The sequence below is a fragment of the Dromiciops gliroides genome, chromosome 2, assembly GCF_019393635.1.
Source record: "Dromiciops gliroides isolate mDroGli1 chromosome 2, mDroGli1.pri, whole genome shotgun sequence".
Taxonomy (NCBI): domain Eukaryota; kingdom Metazoa; phylum Chordata; class Mammalia; order Microbiotheria; family Microbiotheriidae; genus Dromiciops; species Dromiciops gliroides.
The window spans coordinates 41,487,612-41,507,176 of NC_057862.1; the positions used below are offsets into that span (position 1 = coordinate 41,487,612).

The window sequence follows — 19,565 nt, forward strand, 5'->3', positions numbered from 1 at the left end:
AGTCACTTAACCCTAATTGCCTCACAAAAAAAAAGGGGGAAGAGAAAAAAAGCTATTGGTAAAAATGCTGGCTAACTACTTGATGGGTCTGACCCAAGAGAGAGTTCTTGTTCAGGGATAAGATGGCCTCTAAAGTCCCTTCCAACTCTCATTCTGTATTCTGTAATGCATGGCACTGAGTATTTCAAAATCTTACATAAAACAAAGACAAGTGGTCTTTGTTTTAGAGTTCCTATAGCCACCATTTCCCACAAATTTTTACCAGTAAATCAGAAAGTACTATAAAAACATACTATAAAGCTGAACAATATATTAAGTTTTAATTGAGCACCTTTGTGTTTTGTTTATGGTCAGCACTGTGAGGCACTTTAGGGCATAAAAAAGAGGAAACATGATCAGTGCCCACAAGAAAATTTAACTCAGGATACCAAAGGCCCTTTCTGACAAATGAGAGGAAAAAACAAGCACAAAATGAGTACAACATCAGGGAAAGAATATTGAAGGCATAATATCATGGAAATAAAGAAAAACTCTGCATTTCAATACCCTCTCCACGACTCCAAACTATAGCCGTATGAACTAAGCAGGACACCTGGCATCTCTACGCCCTAAAATGGAGGCAAGGTCACTCTATTAGGCCGGGAAGTCAATTCTTAAGGTACATTCCAACTCCAAGACAAGGGATCATATGGTATGAGTAAGTACAAAAGGAACAAGGAGAAAGAAAACAGCTTTGTGGGTAGGGTTTGCTAGGAAAAGGCTCAAAGACCTGGTAGAATTGGGGGAGTTTTGATGAATGGCTAAATAAAGCTAGGTAACAAGAAGAGGGTAGGACTCATTCCTTCAAAGCCAGTTCCCCAGCAATACCATTTAAGAACTCATAAGCAGTGCAGTGAAATGGCTAGGGGACCCAGCTGAGAGTCAGAAAGGCCTAACTCCCAATCCCACCCTCAACAAAACAAGCCTTGTCAGTCAACATTTATTCAAGTCACTTAGTTCTTGAATGGCTGCTTCCTCCTCTGTAAAATTGAGGGAATAAATGTAGGGCCTCCCTCACAGAGCTGGTGTGAATCTCAAATGACACCCTGTATAAAGAAAGCACATTGAAAACCTCTAACATATAAAAGTTTCAGTTATCATCAAGTTAGAAAGAGCTTAACCTGGAGGAAATTAATCAGCTCTGCAAAAAGAGGCTGAGCAAAGTGTGTTACATGGGCTTTTTAACACAAAACTCTAAAATGCTCATGTCTTCATTTCAACAGTATAGCCTTGTGGACAAAATCAACAAAACCATACAGCAATTTGCTGGCTTTGAAGGCAAGATGCAAATGTGCATATTCTATAGTCGTGCAAATAGGTCATTACTTTTTGCTTCGTATTGGTAATATAAATCAGAGATAAAATGTGCAAGTATTTTAGTAAGTTAGACTACTGTCAAATAGCACAAGGCAAATTATCACCAGCTTTTGGTATTAATAAAAGTACAGTGAGCTCCAAAGTTAAGAAAATTAACTTTTCTTCTTCAAAAAAAACCCCACTAACCTAATTCTTCATTTAAGTTTTCAAAAGTTTCCTTCATTTGCAATCTGCAAAACCACAGATTAACACTAACAGAGGGGCTTTTACAGAGCAGAAGCCACGGTGGAAGGGCCCTGATTTGGCCTGGTAAAAGCTTTATGCTGCCCTCTTCCAAGTGGCACAACCCTGCAAACCAGCTACAGATATGGTTTCTAAGCAACAAAGACTCAAAATAAACCAACACCAACCGTCATATGAGTCACCTCCAGCCAGTCTCACTTTGCCTACCAACTCTATCTGGCACAAACACTTCCTGTTGGGGAGTTCAGGAAGCAGCCTCAACTTGAAACAAGTAGGAATCTGTCAAGGGTCAGACTACAAGAACAACACCAAACTGTATGACATACCAATACCCAAGAAACACTCGACTACAGAGAAGGAATCAAACACAGAAGATGGTAAAACTCTACAAGGAAAAACTGAATACTCTCAACAAGAGTTCTGATAAACACATTTGTATCCTTATCTCAAAGAATCACAGCATGCCAGAGATGGAAGGGTCAACAGTGTAGATTTTCAAAGAAATACAAATCCAATTCCTTGTTACGTGTCTGGGCCTTATCAGTCAGTGAACAAGAAACGTCATACAATTCTAGGCCAAACCTAGGACAGGTATGTTATATATGGGATGTTAACCTGCCATATATCCAAAAGCCTATTAAATACAGTCCACCTCTTTACCCTCACCCACTTCAATGCTACTCCAGAGAGTCATCAAGCTGCCCTGGGTTGCCTGTGTCACCTCATGACTAATTTATGGGAACTACATAACCCAACATCTCCTCCTTCCTTCTCCCTCAAGTAGATGAAACATATGACCTTTTCCTCTCTCTCTGACAAGAGTATCACACAGGCTCATGTGTGTGTGTGCGTGTGTGTGTGTGTGTGTGTATGTATGTATGTATATATATATATATATATATATATATCTTTCTCTCTCTCCCTGTCTCCCTCTCCCTCTCTCTCTCTCACACACACACATACACACCCCATACAGCCCAAATCCTTTCTTCCCTCTCTCTTCCTCAGTTACTCCAGTAAAAATCTCTCCTTTTCTTTGTCCCATTTACAAAATAAATGATCACTGCTGCTATGCATAAGAGAGGTGTAGCAATGTCTCTCCATTATAAGAAAAAATGTTTAAACTTTTAATTTTTGATAGCTTTTGTCTTTATAACACCCTTATCTCAGAAGATATAATTTTCCCCTCCCCCCAAAAATGAGGTATCCTTTGTAACAAAGAAGAGAAAAGAGAAAAAATAGTACAGTAAAACTAAACAACACATTAACAGTCTGACAACAAAGCACTGTGCCACCCTCACTGTCCACCATCTCTGGAAAGAAAGAAGAAAGTAAAGAAGGGAGAGAGGAAGGGAGGGAGAGAAAGAGGGAAGGAAGAACATTTTCTCTTCTGCCTGGTCATTATAATTACAAGAACTCAGTTTCATTTGTTTTGGGTTTTGCTATACCTAGTTCTGTTTACTTCACTCTGTATCAGGTCATATAAGCCTTCTTGTGGAAAAAGCCATAAATTTTAAATTAAATTTGAGGGGAATGAATGTGGAGTGAAAAGGTCTTGTCTGAACCCTTGTTTTAAGAGTTTGACACTTGAACAAATCACTTTACCTCTTTAGGCCTCAGTTTCCCCACTTTCTCCAAGGTACCTCCCACCACTACATATCTATAGATGACAGTCTGTCACTAGATCCACATTAAAACCCTTTCCAGACTGGTAGGATCTACCAAAGCTTGTACCTCATTGGCTTTGCCTCTGAAAACCCAGGGTCACTTCCAGCCATGATGAGGCAAGGAAGTAAGCCTTTAGTAGAAGAATTGCTAGTATTGCAACAAATAAAATTCTTTATGACTGTCCACTGAAAACTACCTGAGGGTCCAAACACTGGCTTTCAGCTATGTGACCGTGGGTAGGTCACATACTTCCTTAAAGCCTCAGCTTCTTCATCTGTAAAATGGGCATAATGGTATGTGTTCAGCTTCCCTCATATCATATTAAGATAACTGTGAAACGCCTTGTAACCATGAAAAGTGGCATAACTTTTAACAACCATAATTATTTTATTTTTTTTTTTTTTTTTTTTTGGTGAGGTAATTGGAGTTAAGTGATTTGCCCAGGGTCACACAGCTAGTAAGTGTCTGAGGCCGAATTTGAACTCAGGTACTCCTGAATGCAGGGCCGGTGCTTATCCACTGCGCCATCTAGCTGCCCCTAACAACCATAATTATTAAAAACATTGTTTCTACAGAAAATGAGCTTGGAGCTTTCATGACACAACCTATTGCAGGTAAGAGCAATCAATATTGGCTTTGACCAGGCAGGACACCAAGGTATGTTTTCAGGGGAGAAGACAGCAGTGTCTCTCAGTAACACTAGCCTAAAAGTTTAGAAGGTTGTACCAAGGCTTCTTAAATACAAAGAATAGATGAACTTATCCAACTGCTTCTGGGCCTGGCTGTGTTTTCAGCCTGCATCCTAATGCCAATTGTATCATTAACTTAAAAGTTTTCTTGGATAAGTCCTTCATCTCTCTGGCCCTCAATTTTCTCATGTATAAAATTAAGAGACTGTGAGTTAGATTACCTCACAGGTCCCTTCTAGCTTGTTAAGTCTATACTTGTGTCATTTTCTCCCCACTGTATAAAGAAACATCTATTTTAAATATTATGGAACACTCACCACTTCTGATAGTATAGAAATTGAAGAAAAAATCAGTTTATCTAACCCATACCTTCACGGTATCACAGACTTCAATATTTAAGTAACTTAACTATATTATTTTCATGGAGCCTGTTTTAAATGTTGCTTGAATGACCACCATTGTAAGCTGTCTTATAAATTTCAACTTGAAGATTTTCAGATGTTAATATAGAGTCAGTCAAGAAGACAGAACACATGGAGACCACAGGCTCTCCAATAATCAGTCCTAGAGAGACCTCCTCTTCTCAGGTCTGCAAAACTCAGTGTCTCACAAAGCAGTTCCTAGTTCTGGGCATGGACTGGACAACCAAGGCAGAATGAGGAAAAACCCTGTCCTTGGTGCTGGCTAGCAGGTCTACCTGGAATTCCCTCCCAAGAATACAACTGTGATGACATCACTAATTGGGAAAGCCCAGCTCTGTTCATTTTACTCCTCTACTCAAAAACCTTAAATAGTTTTCCCTTGCTTACAGAATGAAGTCTACAATCCTGATCAAGTACTTTCACAATCTGAGTCCAACCTGCCCATCCAGCCTCTCTCCTCATCCCAACCAAACAAGACTATTCTCCATTCTTCTCTTGCCACCTCCAGTCTTCATGCCTTTAGTCATGCTTTCCCCTAAGCTCCAAACAGATTCCCCAGATCAAAGCTTCTTAGACTGTAGGTCACGACCCCATAAAGGGTCAAGTAACTGTATGTGGGAATCACAAATAATTTGGCAACAGCAAAAAGCTATGTATACCCATTTTATATACCTATATACCCCAGGGCTGTGTAAAAATTTCTCTAGTAAAAAGGGGTCATGAGTGGGAAAAGTTTAAGAAGCCCTGCCCTAGGCCATTTTTATGTTCTGAAATCCCTCTCTTCAATGCCCAATTCAGCTGCTACCTCCACAGTGAAGCTTTCCTTCACCAAGTCCATATCCACTGAAGTAAAGGTGATTTCATTCTCCTCAAATTTCTCACAGCACTGTGAATTTACCTCACTTTCCCTTAAAACAATTATTTGTGCAGCTATCCTTCCTGACTTCAATTATAAGTCTGAAAGAGGTTCTAAATTAATAATCTATCTTTGTATCCCCTGTGCCCTGCAAATAGTGGGCACTTAATATATCCTTAGTGAATGGATGGATTTATGCACAAAAGACTATTTGTTCATAAGTAGTGAAACCTTCCAAGATAAGATGATCACTTACACGTAAGTGGTAGGAAACATTGGAAATAGCTCAATTTTAAAAGAGTAAACCCCTGGAGAACCATGTACAAGAGAGACTTCATAGAAAAAGGGACACCTCTTATGCTAGAAGTCCAAAACCTGACAGAAGTCTAAGACCTGATCGAAAAGAAAATGTTCTAAGGTATTTGCAAATGAAGAACTCTGGTATTATTTGGAGAACTATGATGAGGGGAATAATTCTAACCGATCACTCATATTATCATGTGAAGTTGCGTAATTTAAATCAGAATGGCTGATAACCTAATGGTTCCAATAATGAAAAATATTCTTCCCAAATGAAAAAAAGAATCACTGTACTTATGACATTAAAGAAAAATAACTGGGTGGAATGGGTAAAAGAAAATATTCTAAAGGGAATAAAGGATGGTTAAGCATTGAAAAGCACAGATCTCAGAGGGAGGAGAATATAGCCCTAATTCAAACCCTAACTAGTTAGAGAGATGTCCTATAAGAGGGGGGAGCCTGAACTAAATGATCTGTGAGATTCCTTCAACTAAATCTAAGCTTATTCCCCCCACTACCAACCTAGCCAACCCCAGGCACACATACCAAAGAGAAGTTCACAACAAACCAAGTTCCTTGTCCCAATTTATTGCCAGGCACCTTTTCCTTACCTCTTTGCTTCCTCTAGGTGACAAAGGTACTCATAAGCCACATTCTGACGTCTCCTCTCATCCATCTCCTCTGCAGTGAGCCTTTCATTATCCAAGACAGCTAGAAAATAAAAGAAGTTATATAAATATGGAACTCTGCAGCTTTCAAAAGAGATGTAAGAAAGGCAGATCAGCTGGCCCTGCCTCAGCTTGGTAACTTCCCCACTCCCCTTAGCAACAAGTGTTGCCAGGTATAATATAATGACCTTATTCATGTGAACTTTGGGCCCCACCTATATTATTTTTATCATTTTTGTCAAAATATAGTAACACAGGCATAGGGTTGACTTTGCATTTTACCGGTGTTGATGGACTTTTATCCAAATCAGCATAGTATATAAAAACCTTATTTCCAGTGCATAACTTGAAACTAAAACTTCTACATCATCAAAAGGGATGGCCTCTTTCAAAAAAAAAAAAGGGAACTAGGTAAGGTCTCTTTTTTCACTTACAGAACATTTGTAATAATGCGCAAAACCCTAGGAGAGCAGAATTACTTGACAGATTGAATAAGGAAGCAAGTTCCTTCTTTCCCCCTCCACTTGGTTACTTTCAATACCCTGGTGAAAAGAAAACTATACTCCTCAAAGGCCCAGTACATTTTACAATCAAGCTTAGATGCAAGAGAGCTTTGAGAAGGCATCTCTCAACCTCTCTCCTTTTGCAAAAAAGGGGATGGAAGGGAAAACTATGGTTCGGAATAACAAGACTCTTGATATATTGGCTAAGTTTTGCTGAACTGTTTTTTTTTTTCCCCTGGCTTTGGTATTCTTTAAGTGATGGCTCTCTGAGGGAGAGATGGGACACACTAGGAAACACAAGTAATGTAAAGAGAAATCAATAATATTCTATTTTTCCTAAAGAATACAGAGAAATCTCTTCCACAGAATATCGCTAACTCGTGATCTAGAGATCAATTGCTCCAATTCTCTCGTTTTAGAAAAAATAGGAAACAGGTGACTTGCCCAGGGTCCCACAGCGGGCAGCAGTGGGGCTAGAACCCTGGGTCTCTTGATTCCACTAGTGCCAGATTCTTCTCACCAGGCCAAGATGCCCAGGTCTTTTGAATTCACCTAAACGTGCCTCCCATCAGTTCTCATTGCTCCTAACGAGGGAATTCTTTTGGGGATGAGGCAGCTGGGGAGGCCTACGGGCACCCTTCGCGAAACACCGTAAATGTATAAAATACACGAGCTTACAAGGGAAAGAAGTTTATCGAAACACTTAGCAAGATGGTCTAAAAAATGAGTTCGTGGACCCCCCGCTCTTATACAAGCCATCAAGGACGATGTGATGAAGAGTTCAGCGCCCAAATCCCTGGGGCCTTTCCGGGGTCCCCAAGCCCCGGTCTGGGAGCTGGGAAGGAGGGCAGCCGAGCCTGGGGCAGGGGGATCGGAACTGCCATTAGACGGGTGACCTTGGCTAAGCCGCTCTCGGTCTCCCGGGCCTCAGTTTCTTCCCCGGGAGGTCGGGGCGCTGGGGCAGAGAGGTGGTCAAGCCTTACGGGGTGGGCGCAGGCGTGCCCTCTCCCGAGGGGCTGGAAGCCCTCCCCACCCACGCCCCCCACTCCCCACGGGCCGGCCGGCCTCGCCTCGTCTGACAGACGGAAGTGTCAGGACGGGCCCCTCCCGGGGTGGGGCCTGCGGCCCGGAGCCGAATGGGGAGGGGGCCGGGGCCCGGGGCCCGGACAACGGGCGCCCTGCCCTTCCGGGTCGGCGCGGTGCGGCCCCAGGAGGAGCCGGAGCCGCAGCCGCCTTCGCCTTTGCCCGTCCTGCCCGGCGGCCCTGCGGCCGGCCGGAGCGCGAAGGGGCCGGGCCGCGCTGGGCTCGCCCCCCTACCCCCGCCCGACCCCCGGACTCACAGCCATAGTGTGGCCGGACCACGCCCAGCCCGTCGACTTCGTCCGCGGCGGACATGGCTGCAGGAGCGAGATGTGCGCGGCGAAGCCTCTGAGGGAAGAGGGAGGCGGCGTAACGTTTCCCGGGCGCGGCAGGGGGAGCGACAGCGGCGGAGGCGCGCTGGGTGTGACCGTGCCCGTGCCCGCGGCCCCGCCCCGAACCCGCAGCCGTAGGGGGAAGAAGGAGGAGGCGGAGACAGAGGAGGGGGCGGGGTCCGCAGCCTCGCCCCGCCCACTCCTGCCCTCCCGGGGCAGGAGAGCCGCCTGGGTCGAGCCGGTGCAGGGGCACTCCCTACGGCGGCTGAGCCATCCCAAACTTGCTTGGCCCCGTCCGCGTGTTCCCCGGGCTACGTATGCTCTCTGCTCTTGCCCTCTCATCCCCACTTCGCGATGCTTCGGGCGCGGCCTCCCGGGCTCGCGCACCCAGCGCCTGCGCCCACTCGGGTCGGGGCCGGGGATGTGGCGCTATGGGTAACCCGTAGTTAAATTGAAAGGGGGGGCCGCCGCAAAGCCACTGATCGGGGCTTAATTTCTTGTTTTGTGGATGGTGATGGAGAAAATGTTACTAACGGGGAAGGGTACCGGCGTTTATTAAGCGCCTACGAGGCGCCCGGGCGCTCCACAGAGCGTTCCGTAATGCAGAAGAAACTTAAAAGCGTGTCCTCCCTACTTTTCCCCCGGAGAGCCAGTTGTTAAACACTTACCAGAGGCCTCTCCCCGCATCGGGGATCCCTTCTGCGGAGGCTTCGTGCAAGACCCGTGGTCCTCCAGCCCGCACTGCGAAGTCCCATCCCACCTGTGGGAAGGGGTTCGGGAGAGGCTGGGAAGGGGCTCCTTAGTTTAAGCCTACACCTGCTTCTGTAGTACCACTCTGGGTCCCAGCCTTGCTCCATCACGTCTTCATCCTCATATCACTCGTCACCATCCCCATCATCATCACACAATACAATAGCTTATTTGAACCACACCAGCATTCCCATGGGGTAAGGTATCATTATCATCCCCGTTTTTACAGAGGAGGAAACTGAGTCTGAGCGAAGTTAAGAGACTTGCCCAGGGTCACCCAGTTAATAAGGGTCAGAGTAAGAATTTGAACTTAGGTCTTCCTCCGGGCTTCACGTCAGGGACCCAACACTATTCACTGCCCCACTTAGCTAGCCTCTCTTGGTTTGGGTTTTCTTCTCTTTTAAAATGAAATGGTTGGACTGTATGACTTTGTAAGGTCCCTTCTAGCGCTAGATCAGTCATCAAATGAGATGATATAGGGTATCCCAGAAGTCTTTATTATTAAAGTTTATTAAGTTATTTATTAAAGTTTAAAACTACACTAAGGGACAGCTAGATGGCGCAGTGGATAGAGCACCGGCCCTGGAGTCAGGAGTACCTGAGTTCAAATTTGGCCTCAGACACTTAATACTTACTAGCTGTGTGACCCTGGGCAAGTCACTTAACCCCAACTGCCTCACTAATAAAAAAAAAAACCCAAAACACTACACTAAGACTTTTGGGACACTGTATAGGTAAAACACTTTGCTTTATAAACGCTATTATATAGTGGTTCAACACTATATAAATGCCAGCTATTTTATAATCTGATGACAAAACTCATCACCCCCTCTAAAAGAATCAGGATTATAGGATTATACTAGGACATTATATATTATCAGCCTAGGTGATCTAGTAGATGCAGTGCTAGGCCTGGAGTCTGGAAGACTCATCTTCCTGAATTCAAATCTAGCCTCAGACTGTGTGACCCCAGACAAGTCACTCAACCCCATTTGCCTCAGTTTCCTTGTCTATAAAAGGAGGTGGAGAAAGAAATGGCAAAGCACTCGAGTATCTTTGCCAAGAAAACCCCAAATGGGGTCATGACTCAACTGAAAAAATAATTGAACTGAAATTATATGTTATTATATATATATATATTTAACAGTAATAAATGATATATGGTAATATATTAATTTTAGTGTCATAATATAGGTACCTGTGGATAGATTTCAGGGGGTCCTGTGAACTTGGATGGGAAAAACATTACATCTTTATTTTCACTTACCACTAATGAAAATTTAATATTTCCTTCAATTATATAAATCTCTTATTCTGAGATGGGCTCCATCTAAGTTTTACCAGGCAGTAAAAGAGGGCCGTGTTACACAAAAAGGTTAAAAACCCTGGATGATGGGATTCAGAGTGGGAAAGAGCCTGACAAGTCTTAACAGCCAGGAGGTCCTGATGGTCCAGGGACATCCTGGAGCCAGTAATGTTTGTTGTGAGCATTTACACCTCGGAAAACTAGCAAAGGCTACAAATCAAGTCCTGTTTTATTGTTTTGTGAACTATCTAGACTGAAGAAAGTGATTTTTTTTAAAAATCTAATTAATTGGGGCAGCTAGATGGCGAAGTGGATAGAGCACCGGCCCTAGAGTCAGGAGTGCCTGAGTTCAGATCTGGCCTCAGACACTTAACACTTACTAGCTGTGTGACCCTGGGCAAGTCACTTGACCCCAATTGCCTCATTAAAAAAATCTAATTAATTAATTTATTTGTTGGACTTTAATTAATTAATTGGGCTCAAAGGTATTTTTGGGTGCCTTTTTTACCTTAGGGAGCTAGTTGATAAAATATTTACCAGCACACCCCTGGGTGAGCTAGGTGGTACAGTGGATAGAGCACTAGCCCTGAAATCAGAAGCACCTGAGTTTAAAATCCAGCCTCAGACACTTGACACTACTAGCTGTGTCATCCTGGTCAAGTCACTTAATCCCAATTGCCTTAAACATCTGGAGCCATCTCCAATCATCCTGGTATATAGATTGCTACTGGACCCAGATGGCTCTGGAGGAGAGAGTGAGGCTGGTGACTTTGCACAGCCCTTCTCACTTAAATCCAATTCAGTGCAAGTCATGACATCACCTCCCAATGTGCCTCTTCCAGAACAAGGACCAGCAACAACAAATGTTTAGTTTAGGTCCTTTTTAACATCAAAAAAATGATCTGAATTGTGCTCAACCCCCTTTATAGTTGTTGAATTATGAGCATGAATTGATTGAGGAAATACTTGACAAAAGTGATTATGAATTCAGTAACTTCTAAATTAATTTGTATTTTCAATTACAACATTATCTACATACTTTTGTTTTGTTTTTTTTTAGTGAGGCAATTGGGGTTAAGTGACTTGCCCAGGGTCACACAGCCAGTAAGTGTCAAGTGTCTGAGGCTGGATTTGAACTCAGGTACTCCTGACTCCAGGGCCGGTGCTCTATCCACTGTGCCACCTAGCTGCCCCTATCTATGTACTTTTGAAAAGTAAGACATGAAAACCTGTTTCTGAGTGCTTACTGCCTCAAGGAGGAGGCAGGGGAGGGAGGAAGGAGGGATAAAAATTGGAACCCAAAACCATAAATAAAAATGTTTATTACTTTAAAAAAAGAAAAGTAAGACGTGGAATTTATTCTGTTTTGATTATGAATATTTATAACAAGGGCTGGTTTTTTTCTTTCTTTTTTTTTTCTCCACTGGGAGGGGTTAAGGGTGGGAGAGCAAAAATGCATAGAGATAGGTTAGGGAAAAGAAAAGAGGCTCATGAAAGCAATTTAAAAAAAATACAGAAAGGAGAACAGAATTGAAGGCCAGAAAAGAACCACAGAAAAGCAGGACAGCTTTGAAAGCTAAAGGTTAAATTTATTATATACTTTAAAAGAAAAAAGCAAGCTGCAGAAAATAAAGATCTTCAGTTTCATGTACCATCTTCTTACTCTGTTCAACTGTTATATGTGTATGGAAATGCTCATTTTACCTATCATTCAGAGTATTTTTAAAAATTAAAGCGGGGGGGGGGAAGAAAACAATAAAAAAAAATCAAAAAAGAAAAAAGAAAGAAAGAAAAAATTAAAGCAGGGGCAGCTAGGTGGCGCAGTGGATAGAGTGCCAGCCCTGGATTCAGGAGGACCTGGGTTCAAATCTGACTTCAGACACTTTACACTTACTAGCTGTGTGACCCTGGGCAAGTCACTTAACCCCAATTGCCTCTCTCTCACACACACACACACACACACACACACACAAATTAAAGCAAAGTAATACATATTTGAGTGGGCCCTGAACAGAGGTAGCAGGCTTATAATCATACATGATCCCTCTGACTGCTCTCCAGGGGTAAGATGGCAGCTGATATTCCACTTATATCCAGCTTTGTCTGTTCATAAAATACTTCACAAATCGGCTTTGGCAGCCCCTAACTTGCCCAGGTATTAGCCAATTGCAGTGACTATGGTACATATGAGTGCAAGAGGAATCCAGGCATGTTTTGAATGCCTGATCGAATTTGTTGTTGTTCAGTTGTGTTCAATTCTTTGTGACCCCATTGGAGGATTTCCTTTTTTTGGAGGGAGGGAGATGTCTTTTTTTGGATAACATTTTATTTTTCCCTCCAATTACATGTAAATTCAATTCTTAACATTCATTTTTAAAATTTTGAGTTCCAAATTTTCTCCCTCCTTCCCTCACTTCCCCCTTCCTTGAGATGATAAGTAAAAGGTATGCACAATTTTGTAGCCCTTTGGACATAGTTCCCACTTGTCATTTTCTTAGCAGAGATAATGGAGTGGTTTACTATTTGATTCTCCAGCTCATTTTACAGATGAGGAAACTGGCAAACAGGGTTAAGTGAGTTACCCAGGGTCACATAGCTAGTACATATCTGAGGTCAGATTTGAACTCCGGAAAATTAGTCTTCCTGACTCCAGGCCCAGCACTCTATCCATTGTGCCACCAGCTGACATTGAATAATTATTATTATTATATCAGAAGTCTGTTGGACACTTAGGTAGCAATAATCAGTTGTTGGACCATGCAATGCTAGCCAATAACTTGTCAGAACTACTGGAAAGAAAAGCATTTTCATAATGCTTCCCTACTCTAATCAAACCTAATGGGGCTTGGCCTCTTGGGTCACAGATCTAGGCTAAAGTAGCCACCTAATAGTTGTTTTAAGTACCACTGGGTAGGTGCAGGGTCATGGAGACATTTGTTCTCATTGAGAAAGAATTGAATCCATAAAGTTTACCCAATCTCCTAAATGCACTAAATTTGGGATTCATAATACCCAGAAGCATAATAGTTTCATTCTGAAGGTCTAGAACATATAGTCCATGGGATAGAATAGGAAGATTGATTAAGATGGGGACGATTAGGTGGGATGTGCTATAGTGAGCCTCTCTTCCCATGTCTAGAAAGGCACTTATACTAATCAGTGGAAGGATTCAGACCTTTGTGGTATCCAGTGTCTTAGTGAGCTCAACCCAGAGTCCCCTGAACCCTCACTCCTCAGACACCCCACTTTGTAAATGTAGGATCAGAGAAAGAGAAAGGAGATATCAAGTTTGGCTACCAACTGAAGGAGGCAGAGAGGATGTTACACTCTTGGCCACTCCCTGAAACTTGAACTAAAAGGGTCTAAGTCAAAAATAGTTGGGGGATGGAGGAAGCAAGATGACAAGTGAAGTAGAGAGAAATTTCCACTAAACCTGGCCTGTCCTTGCCCACAACTGTTATTTGTAAGCTATGAACTAAATGCAGAACATTATAGGTAGTATCCAAGTCTGTTTTGTTCATTTCTAGGGCAACTTCATTTTGACAAGTATACATGGGCAGCTAGGTGGCACAGTGGATAAAGCACTGGCCTTGGATTCAGGAGGACCTGAGTTCAAATCCAGCCTCAGACACTTGACACTTACTAGCTGTGTGACCCTGAGCAAGTCACTTAACCCTCATCACCCTGTAAAAAAAAAAAAAAAAAAAGGACAAGTATACATTACTAGTAAAATAGAGCAAGTTCAGGGAAGAGGCATGGCATTGCCAGTAGGATAGGAGCTATGAACTGACTAGATCCTCTAGACTGGGATAAGTTGATAGGGTTATTCAAAGAAGGCAGAGCTGGAGAATAGGAGGTCAGGACCATAGAGAGCTTGGAAGTTCCCTTCAACAGAGTGAAGAGCCTTAACTACCAGGATGAACATGGAACTTATACAGCTTCTAACCCTTCCATTTGAATGGGATCAGGTTAGTGGCCAGTGGCACCAGTCAGTGGTCAAATATAGAATATGCTCCTCTATCACAAGGTGAACTACTACTGACAGGTGGATAGGCCTATAATGCAAGTAGTGGCAACCATCCCAATTTAGCCATCTTGCTAGATGAAAGAAAGAAGCTGGGCAGCTAGGTGGCGCAGTGGATAAAGCACCGGCCCTGGATTCAGGAGAACCTGAGTTCTCCAGCCTCAGACACTTGACACTAGCTGTGTGACCCTGGGCAAGTCACTTAACCCTCATTGCCCTGAAAAAAAAAAAAAGAAAAGAAAAGAAAAAGAAAAAACATGAAAGAAAGCAGCCTAAGAATTATACTTCCACTCAGGCTAATCTATTGCAGATAGCTGTAGCTAATCCCTTCAAAAACTGATCAACCAAGGTAGGCATATTCCATATCAAGTCATGATTCAGAGTCTGGACAGTACTAGCCGCTCACCATGGTCCCTTGCCCTATGCAAGCTGGCAAATCAAGAGAATGGCCACTTCAAACTGAAAGGGGAGCAATGTCAAAAGATTCCTGGAGAAATCCCTCTATGCTATGCAATAAGGGTTTTTTCCCCTAAGCCCAGGTGGTACCCCATCTCATAACAAAAACTGCACTTGCCAGAGCTGTAGGAAATCATTTCAGTTGAACTCCACTAAGAATCCCTATTTGGGGGACGCTTGGTAGCACAGTAGTTAGAGCACCAGCCCTGAAGTCAAGATGACGTGAGTACAAATCTGAACACAGACTTACTAGCTGTGTCTGTGACTCTGGGCAAGTCACCTAACCCCCAATTGCCTCCAATTAAAAAAAATAATAATAATTCCTATTTGGCCAAATGAGAAAGTGTAGTGCAATGAGAAAGGAACAGCCTTGGAATTAGGAAGACCTGGATTCAGATCATATCTGTGACACATAGTGACACTATGTCCCTTGGGCCAAATGACTCAACCTCTCAGTCCCTGAAGCAGCTCCCAAAGACTATGCTACAGAGAAGTTGTTGACATGTATCAGTGGAGAGAATTCCTACATCTGGAGTTGATGAAATCTCAAGTCTAGACTAAAAAATGTTTAAAACAAGTGAGAATCCTTGGAAAAACCTTCTGATCATCTGGCAAAGGATCTGAAGGCACTCATAGCACCATGAGAACATAGAGCTGCCAACTCCACCCTGCTTCCGGAGCCACTCTTTGACTTCCTTCAAGTCCACAAGTGTTCCCCAGAGCATTGTTAGCTCTGCAGAAGTTTGAAGATTGACAGTAGTGCAAAGGGTTCTGCCAGATATGGTGGAAACAATTTGTTTCCTGACAGTAAAAACACAATAGAACCCATAAGAGGAAGGAGATCATGTGTGCTACTGATTTAAAGCAATCATTGGGGCCCTAGAAAAGAACCTTCCTGAGTGAAGAAGGTTTGTGCTAGAGTCTGATCAGAGATCAAAGAAGATGTTGAGCAAGGTCAAGTTATTTCCATTGAACAAAGATGTATAAGCACCTACTATGGGCAAGACACTACGCTAGCTACTGAAGATACAAAGTCAAAAACTGAATCAGCTAAGTTCAAATCCGGCCTCAGATACTTAACACTTACTAGCTGTGTGACCCTAGGCAAGTCACTTAACCCCAGTTGCCTCACCAAAAACCAAAAACCGAAAACACAAAAGTCAAAAATTAAAGTCTCTCTTCAAGGATTTTACATGCTAAGGAATCATGGCATTCTAAGAGATGGCGGTAAAGAGAGAGTACATCCCAAGCAGAGGGGAAAGGCTGTACAAAGGTGCGAGATGAAATATTGAGTTCAGAGTATAGCAAATAGGTTAGTTTGGCTAGAGTCCAGGGTCAAGATTATGAAGGGAGGAAAGTGAAACCACAGATTTGGGGATGGGGGTGGGGTCAATGAAGTAGAAAAACAGGGATGGATGGAAAGACTGGAAGTCATTGGTAAAGACAAATAGCCCCAGGAGTGAGACAAAGGTAAAAATAGAAGGACATTGACAGGAGATTGTGCTCATCAAGTGTGGAGTACTGCGCAGATAACATATGTAAAGCTCCTTGCAAACTTTAAATCCTATATAAATGTTAGCTATTCTAGTGAGGTAAAAGGTATAAGTAGACTAGGCAGAGTAAAGATAGAGGTCATTGAAGGTGAAGAGGTTGATAAAGAGACATGTGTGTCAAAGTCACAAAGGATAAGGACAAGAGTTGGGGTAAGAGAAAAGACAAAGACTAGATACTTGAGCAAAGGGTGATAACCTGGTAGATGACCACAATGAGGATTGAACGGGGTGATATAGACAGATAGATAAAGGGGATCTCATTGGAAGAGAAATTGCTAAGTGATGACATAAGAGGAATGAACAAACGAATAAACGAATGAATGAATGAAAAAGCATTTATTAACACTATAGACAAATACATCCTCACTCCGTAGTGTTTTCAGTCTATACAAAAACTTTGAGAGCCTTAAGTAGATTTTTTATACCATAAAGTGATTATTAAGCCTTTCTTTTTATTCTTTGCCTAGCTTTTTTTTTTTAAATATCTGTTGGACTCCATTTACCAATAATACATGAGAAATGCTGCTGTAACACTAAGGCAGTGTGATGGTATTTCTCCTAGTAGGATGCAAACTAAAGAGATGTATTAAAAAAAAAAAACATGGTATACCTACCTATGCATAAAAAAAGAAAAAGCATTTATCAAGCTTTGATTTACTACGTATGAAGCACTGTACTAAGCTTTGGAGATTCAAATAGAAAAGCAAGACAATGCCTACCCTCCAGGATCACACATTCTAACGAGAAGACACACATAGGAGGTTCCTGCTGCAAGTAAGAGAGAAGGCTCATTGGACAAAAGTAAAACGGATAGGACTGGGACAGCTAGGTGGTGCAGTGGATAAAGCACTGGCCCTGGATTCAGGAGGACCCGACTTCAAATCCAGCATCAAACCCTTGACACTAGCTGTGTGACCCTGGGCAAGTCACTTAACCCTCATTGCCCTGCCAAAAAAAAATAAGAATAGTAATAATAAAACAGATGGGACTGCATCTTCTTCCATGTCATTTCCATTGATTAATTATATGTTTCTGACATTGCACAATTTGTCAGAGCCAAGGACTTTGGTGGAGAGAACTTTCTTATCCAGTACTTTAGTGTTTGTGTCTGCTAAGAAGGCAGGGCTGTGGCCACCTGAAGAGAAAGTTGACAAGTCACATCACCACAAGGTTTGCTCTCCTGGATAATGGCTGCAGGGGCTGAGCTGGTGGCAGAATCGGTGGTCTGAATGTACTGTTATTTCTGAGGCTCTGGAGATTATCTGCTTATTGGTTGCTATTGGTCAGCAGTTGTTATTGGTGACAAGATAGTAAGCCTCCTCTCCCCTTAATGATGGCTGTAGGGACTCTGCTGGGATGAAGACGGCTGGCCTGAGACACATTGTAGTTCCCAGGGTTCTTCAGCTTTGTACATTGAGCTAGCTTCCCAAGGATCCAAGGGAAGGTGGCAGTTGACATGATGGTGGTGGTTTGACCCACTTGGCACAGGTCATCTTCTGTCTCTCTCTTAGGACACTTTGCTGCAGCAGCTAAGCTGCCTTGTCTGCCCATGGCAGAAGTGCCATTGAGAAATAATGAGTATTCTAGTCTTACTTCCAGGCCCACTGAGTTGCATGCAGAGCATAAGAGAAAGACTGGCTACAAATGGAGAGGGTGGCAAGGGAAGAGATTCCTTCCAGAAAAAGCCAATGGCATTGTCTTTCCCATTCCCATATTCCTGGAATACTTTTTCATTCTGGACACTCAGACACCATTAAGGGAACAGTATAGATTTATACCACCTCTCCTACACAAATCTTAATTGCCCGTAGATTGTAGCCTATCCTACTTTTTGGTAACTTCCAGTTTTAATTATTTAGAAACTGTAGTATTCCATGACTTGCGATCTTACTGAATCCCTGGAAGAATATTATAGTTATAAAGATGATTCAGGGAGACACTTGGGGTCATTAAAGGTGTAGGTAATGGGTATTTCCAAATGCAATCCAGTCTACTATCTTCCTCCTATTCCACTCTGGACCTATCTGTCCAATACACACACATATATAGAAGGCACACACACACACATATGTAAATGGACCAGTTCTGTGAGCTATACATCATAAGAGAGAAATATGAGATAAGTTGGTCAAAGTCATAGATACAATGTACATGCTCTCACTATCAATACAGTGTCAAAGAATTTAAAGGAAGAATCCCAGAATATAGACAGTTTGCTGGAAGATGTGGATAAGGTTTACCCAGGATGAGGAATGGATGGGCAGTGATCTACATTTTTGAAAGGATCACTCACTTAGATGAGATCCCCGATCCATGAGGGTTTTAAGGAAAGGTTTGCCTATATATCTTTCTCCCTCCCTCTCCGTGTCCTGCCTTCCTCTCCCTCTATCATTCTTTCTCCCTCTCTCCATCTCTTCCTCTCTGTCTCACTGTCTCGCTCTCTCCTCTCTCCCTCCCTTCCTCTCTCCTCTCTTCCTTCTCTTTTCTTCTCTCCTCATTTCTTTCTCTCTCCTCTCCACTCCTATTTTCTCTCTCTCCTTCTACAGAGAGAGAGAGAGAGAGAGAGAGAGAGAGAGAGAGAGAGAGAGAGAGAGAGAGAGAGAGAGAGAGAGGCCAGCCAAAGGCTTGTAGACTACACAGACATCTCATAAGGATGTAACCATGTAACCCTGCATTGGAATCTGGCTCAACCAAAGGATAACCACAGAGATCTAGCCACTTTTCCAGATTTCTGTTTGCCACGGTGTTCATTAACTATGTGAAAGTTTCTGGCACTGTTCATAAGTTCTGAGAGGGAAGAAGGAAGCTGTGATCCAGAGGTGGAAAGTGAGATCACTTCCATTTTGAGGCCATGTGGACTTTCTCAGAGTCAAACATTCAGCATGGGATTTGCTTTTGTCTCCTCTCCCCTCCAAAGACTCTGAAAGAAGTAGATCTTGCTATCCCAGTGGCAACCAGCCCAGCGAACAACATAGCTGAGACGAGGCAAGAATGGCTGTGACAGCGGAACATAGCAGACCAGGTTGGGTACTGCCCTAAAGACAAATTTCTCTTCCCACAGCTCTGAGCCAAAAAGAAGGCAGCCGCCCTTAATTACAACACTTCTCCAGAATTTATGCTTCCTTTCTTCTCTCTGGGTGGAATGAGCTAATGCAAGAAAGCCCTCAATCCTATGGCAGCTGACAGTGTCTACTCAACATATGCCCACAGCAGTTCCCTTTTCCCCACTGCAGTTTTTGTCTGATCCTTTGCTACTGTTTACTTTAGTGCTATATGAACTATATTCGCGGTTATTAATCTCAATTTGTATTATTAGATAGGTGAGAGACATTGGGAGCCAATGCATTCTAGAATAAAGA

The 19,565-nt window shown here is 42.8% G+C and overlaps 1 protein-coding gene across 1 annotated transcript in view; it reads right to left on the reverse strand.

The window, feature by feature from the left end:
• IQGAP1 (IQ motif containing GTPase activating protein 1) overlaps window positions 1-8,188 on the reverse strand; it is a 123,261-nt gene extending 115,073 nt beyond the window's left edge. Inside the window, exons 1-2 of the mRNA XM_043985750.1 lie at window positions 8,046-8,188; window positions 6,146-6,245 (exon numbers count right to left, since the gene is read on the reverse strand). Of these exons, the coding sequence (XP_043841685.1) occupies window positions 6,146-6,245; window positions 8,046-8,100 (155 nt within the window). The 5' untranslated portion in view covers window positions 8,101-8,188. The remainder of the gene's footprint in view (window positions 1-6,145; window positions 6,246-8,045) is intronic.
• Window positions 8,189-19,565: the final 11,377 nt, after the last annotated feature.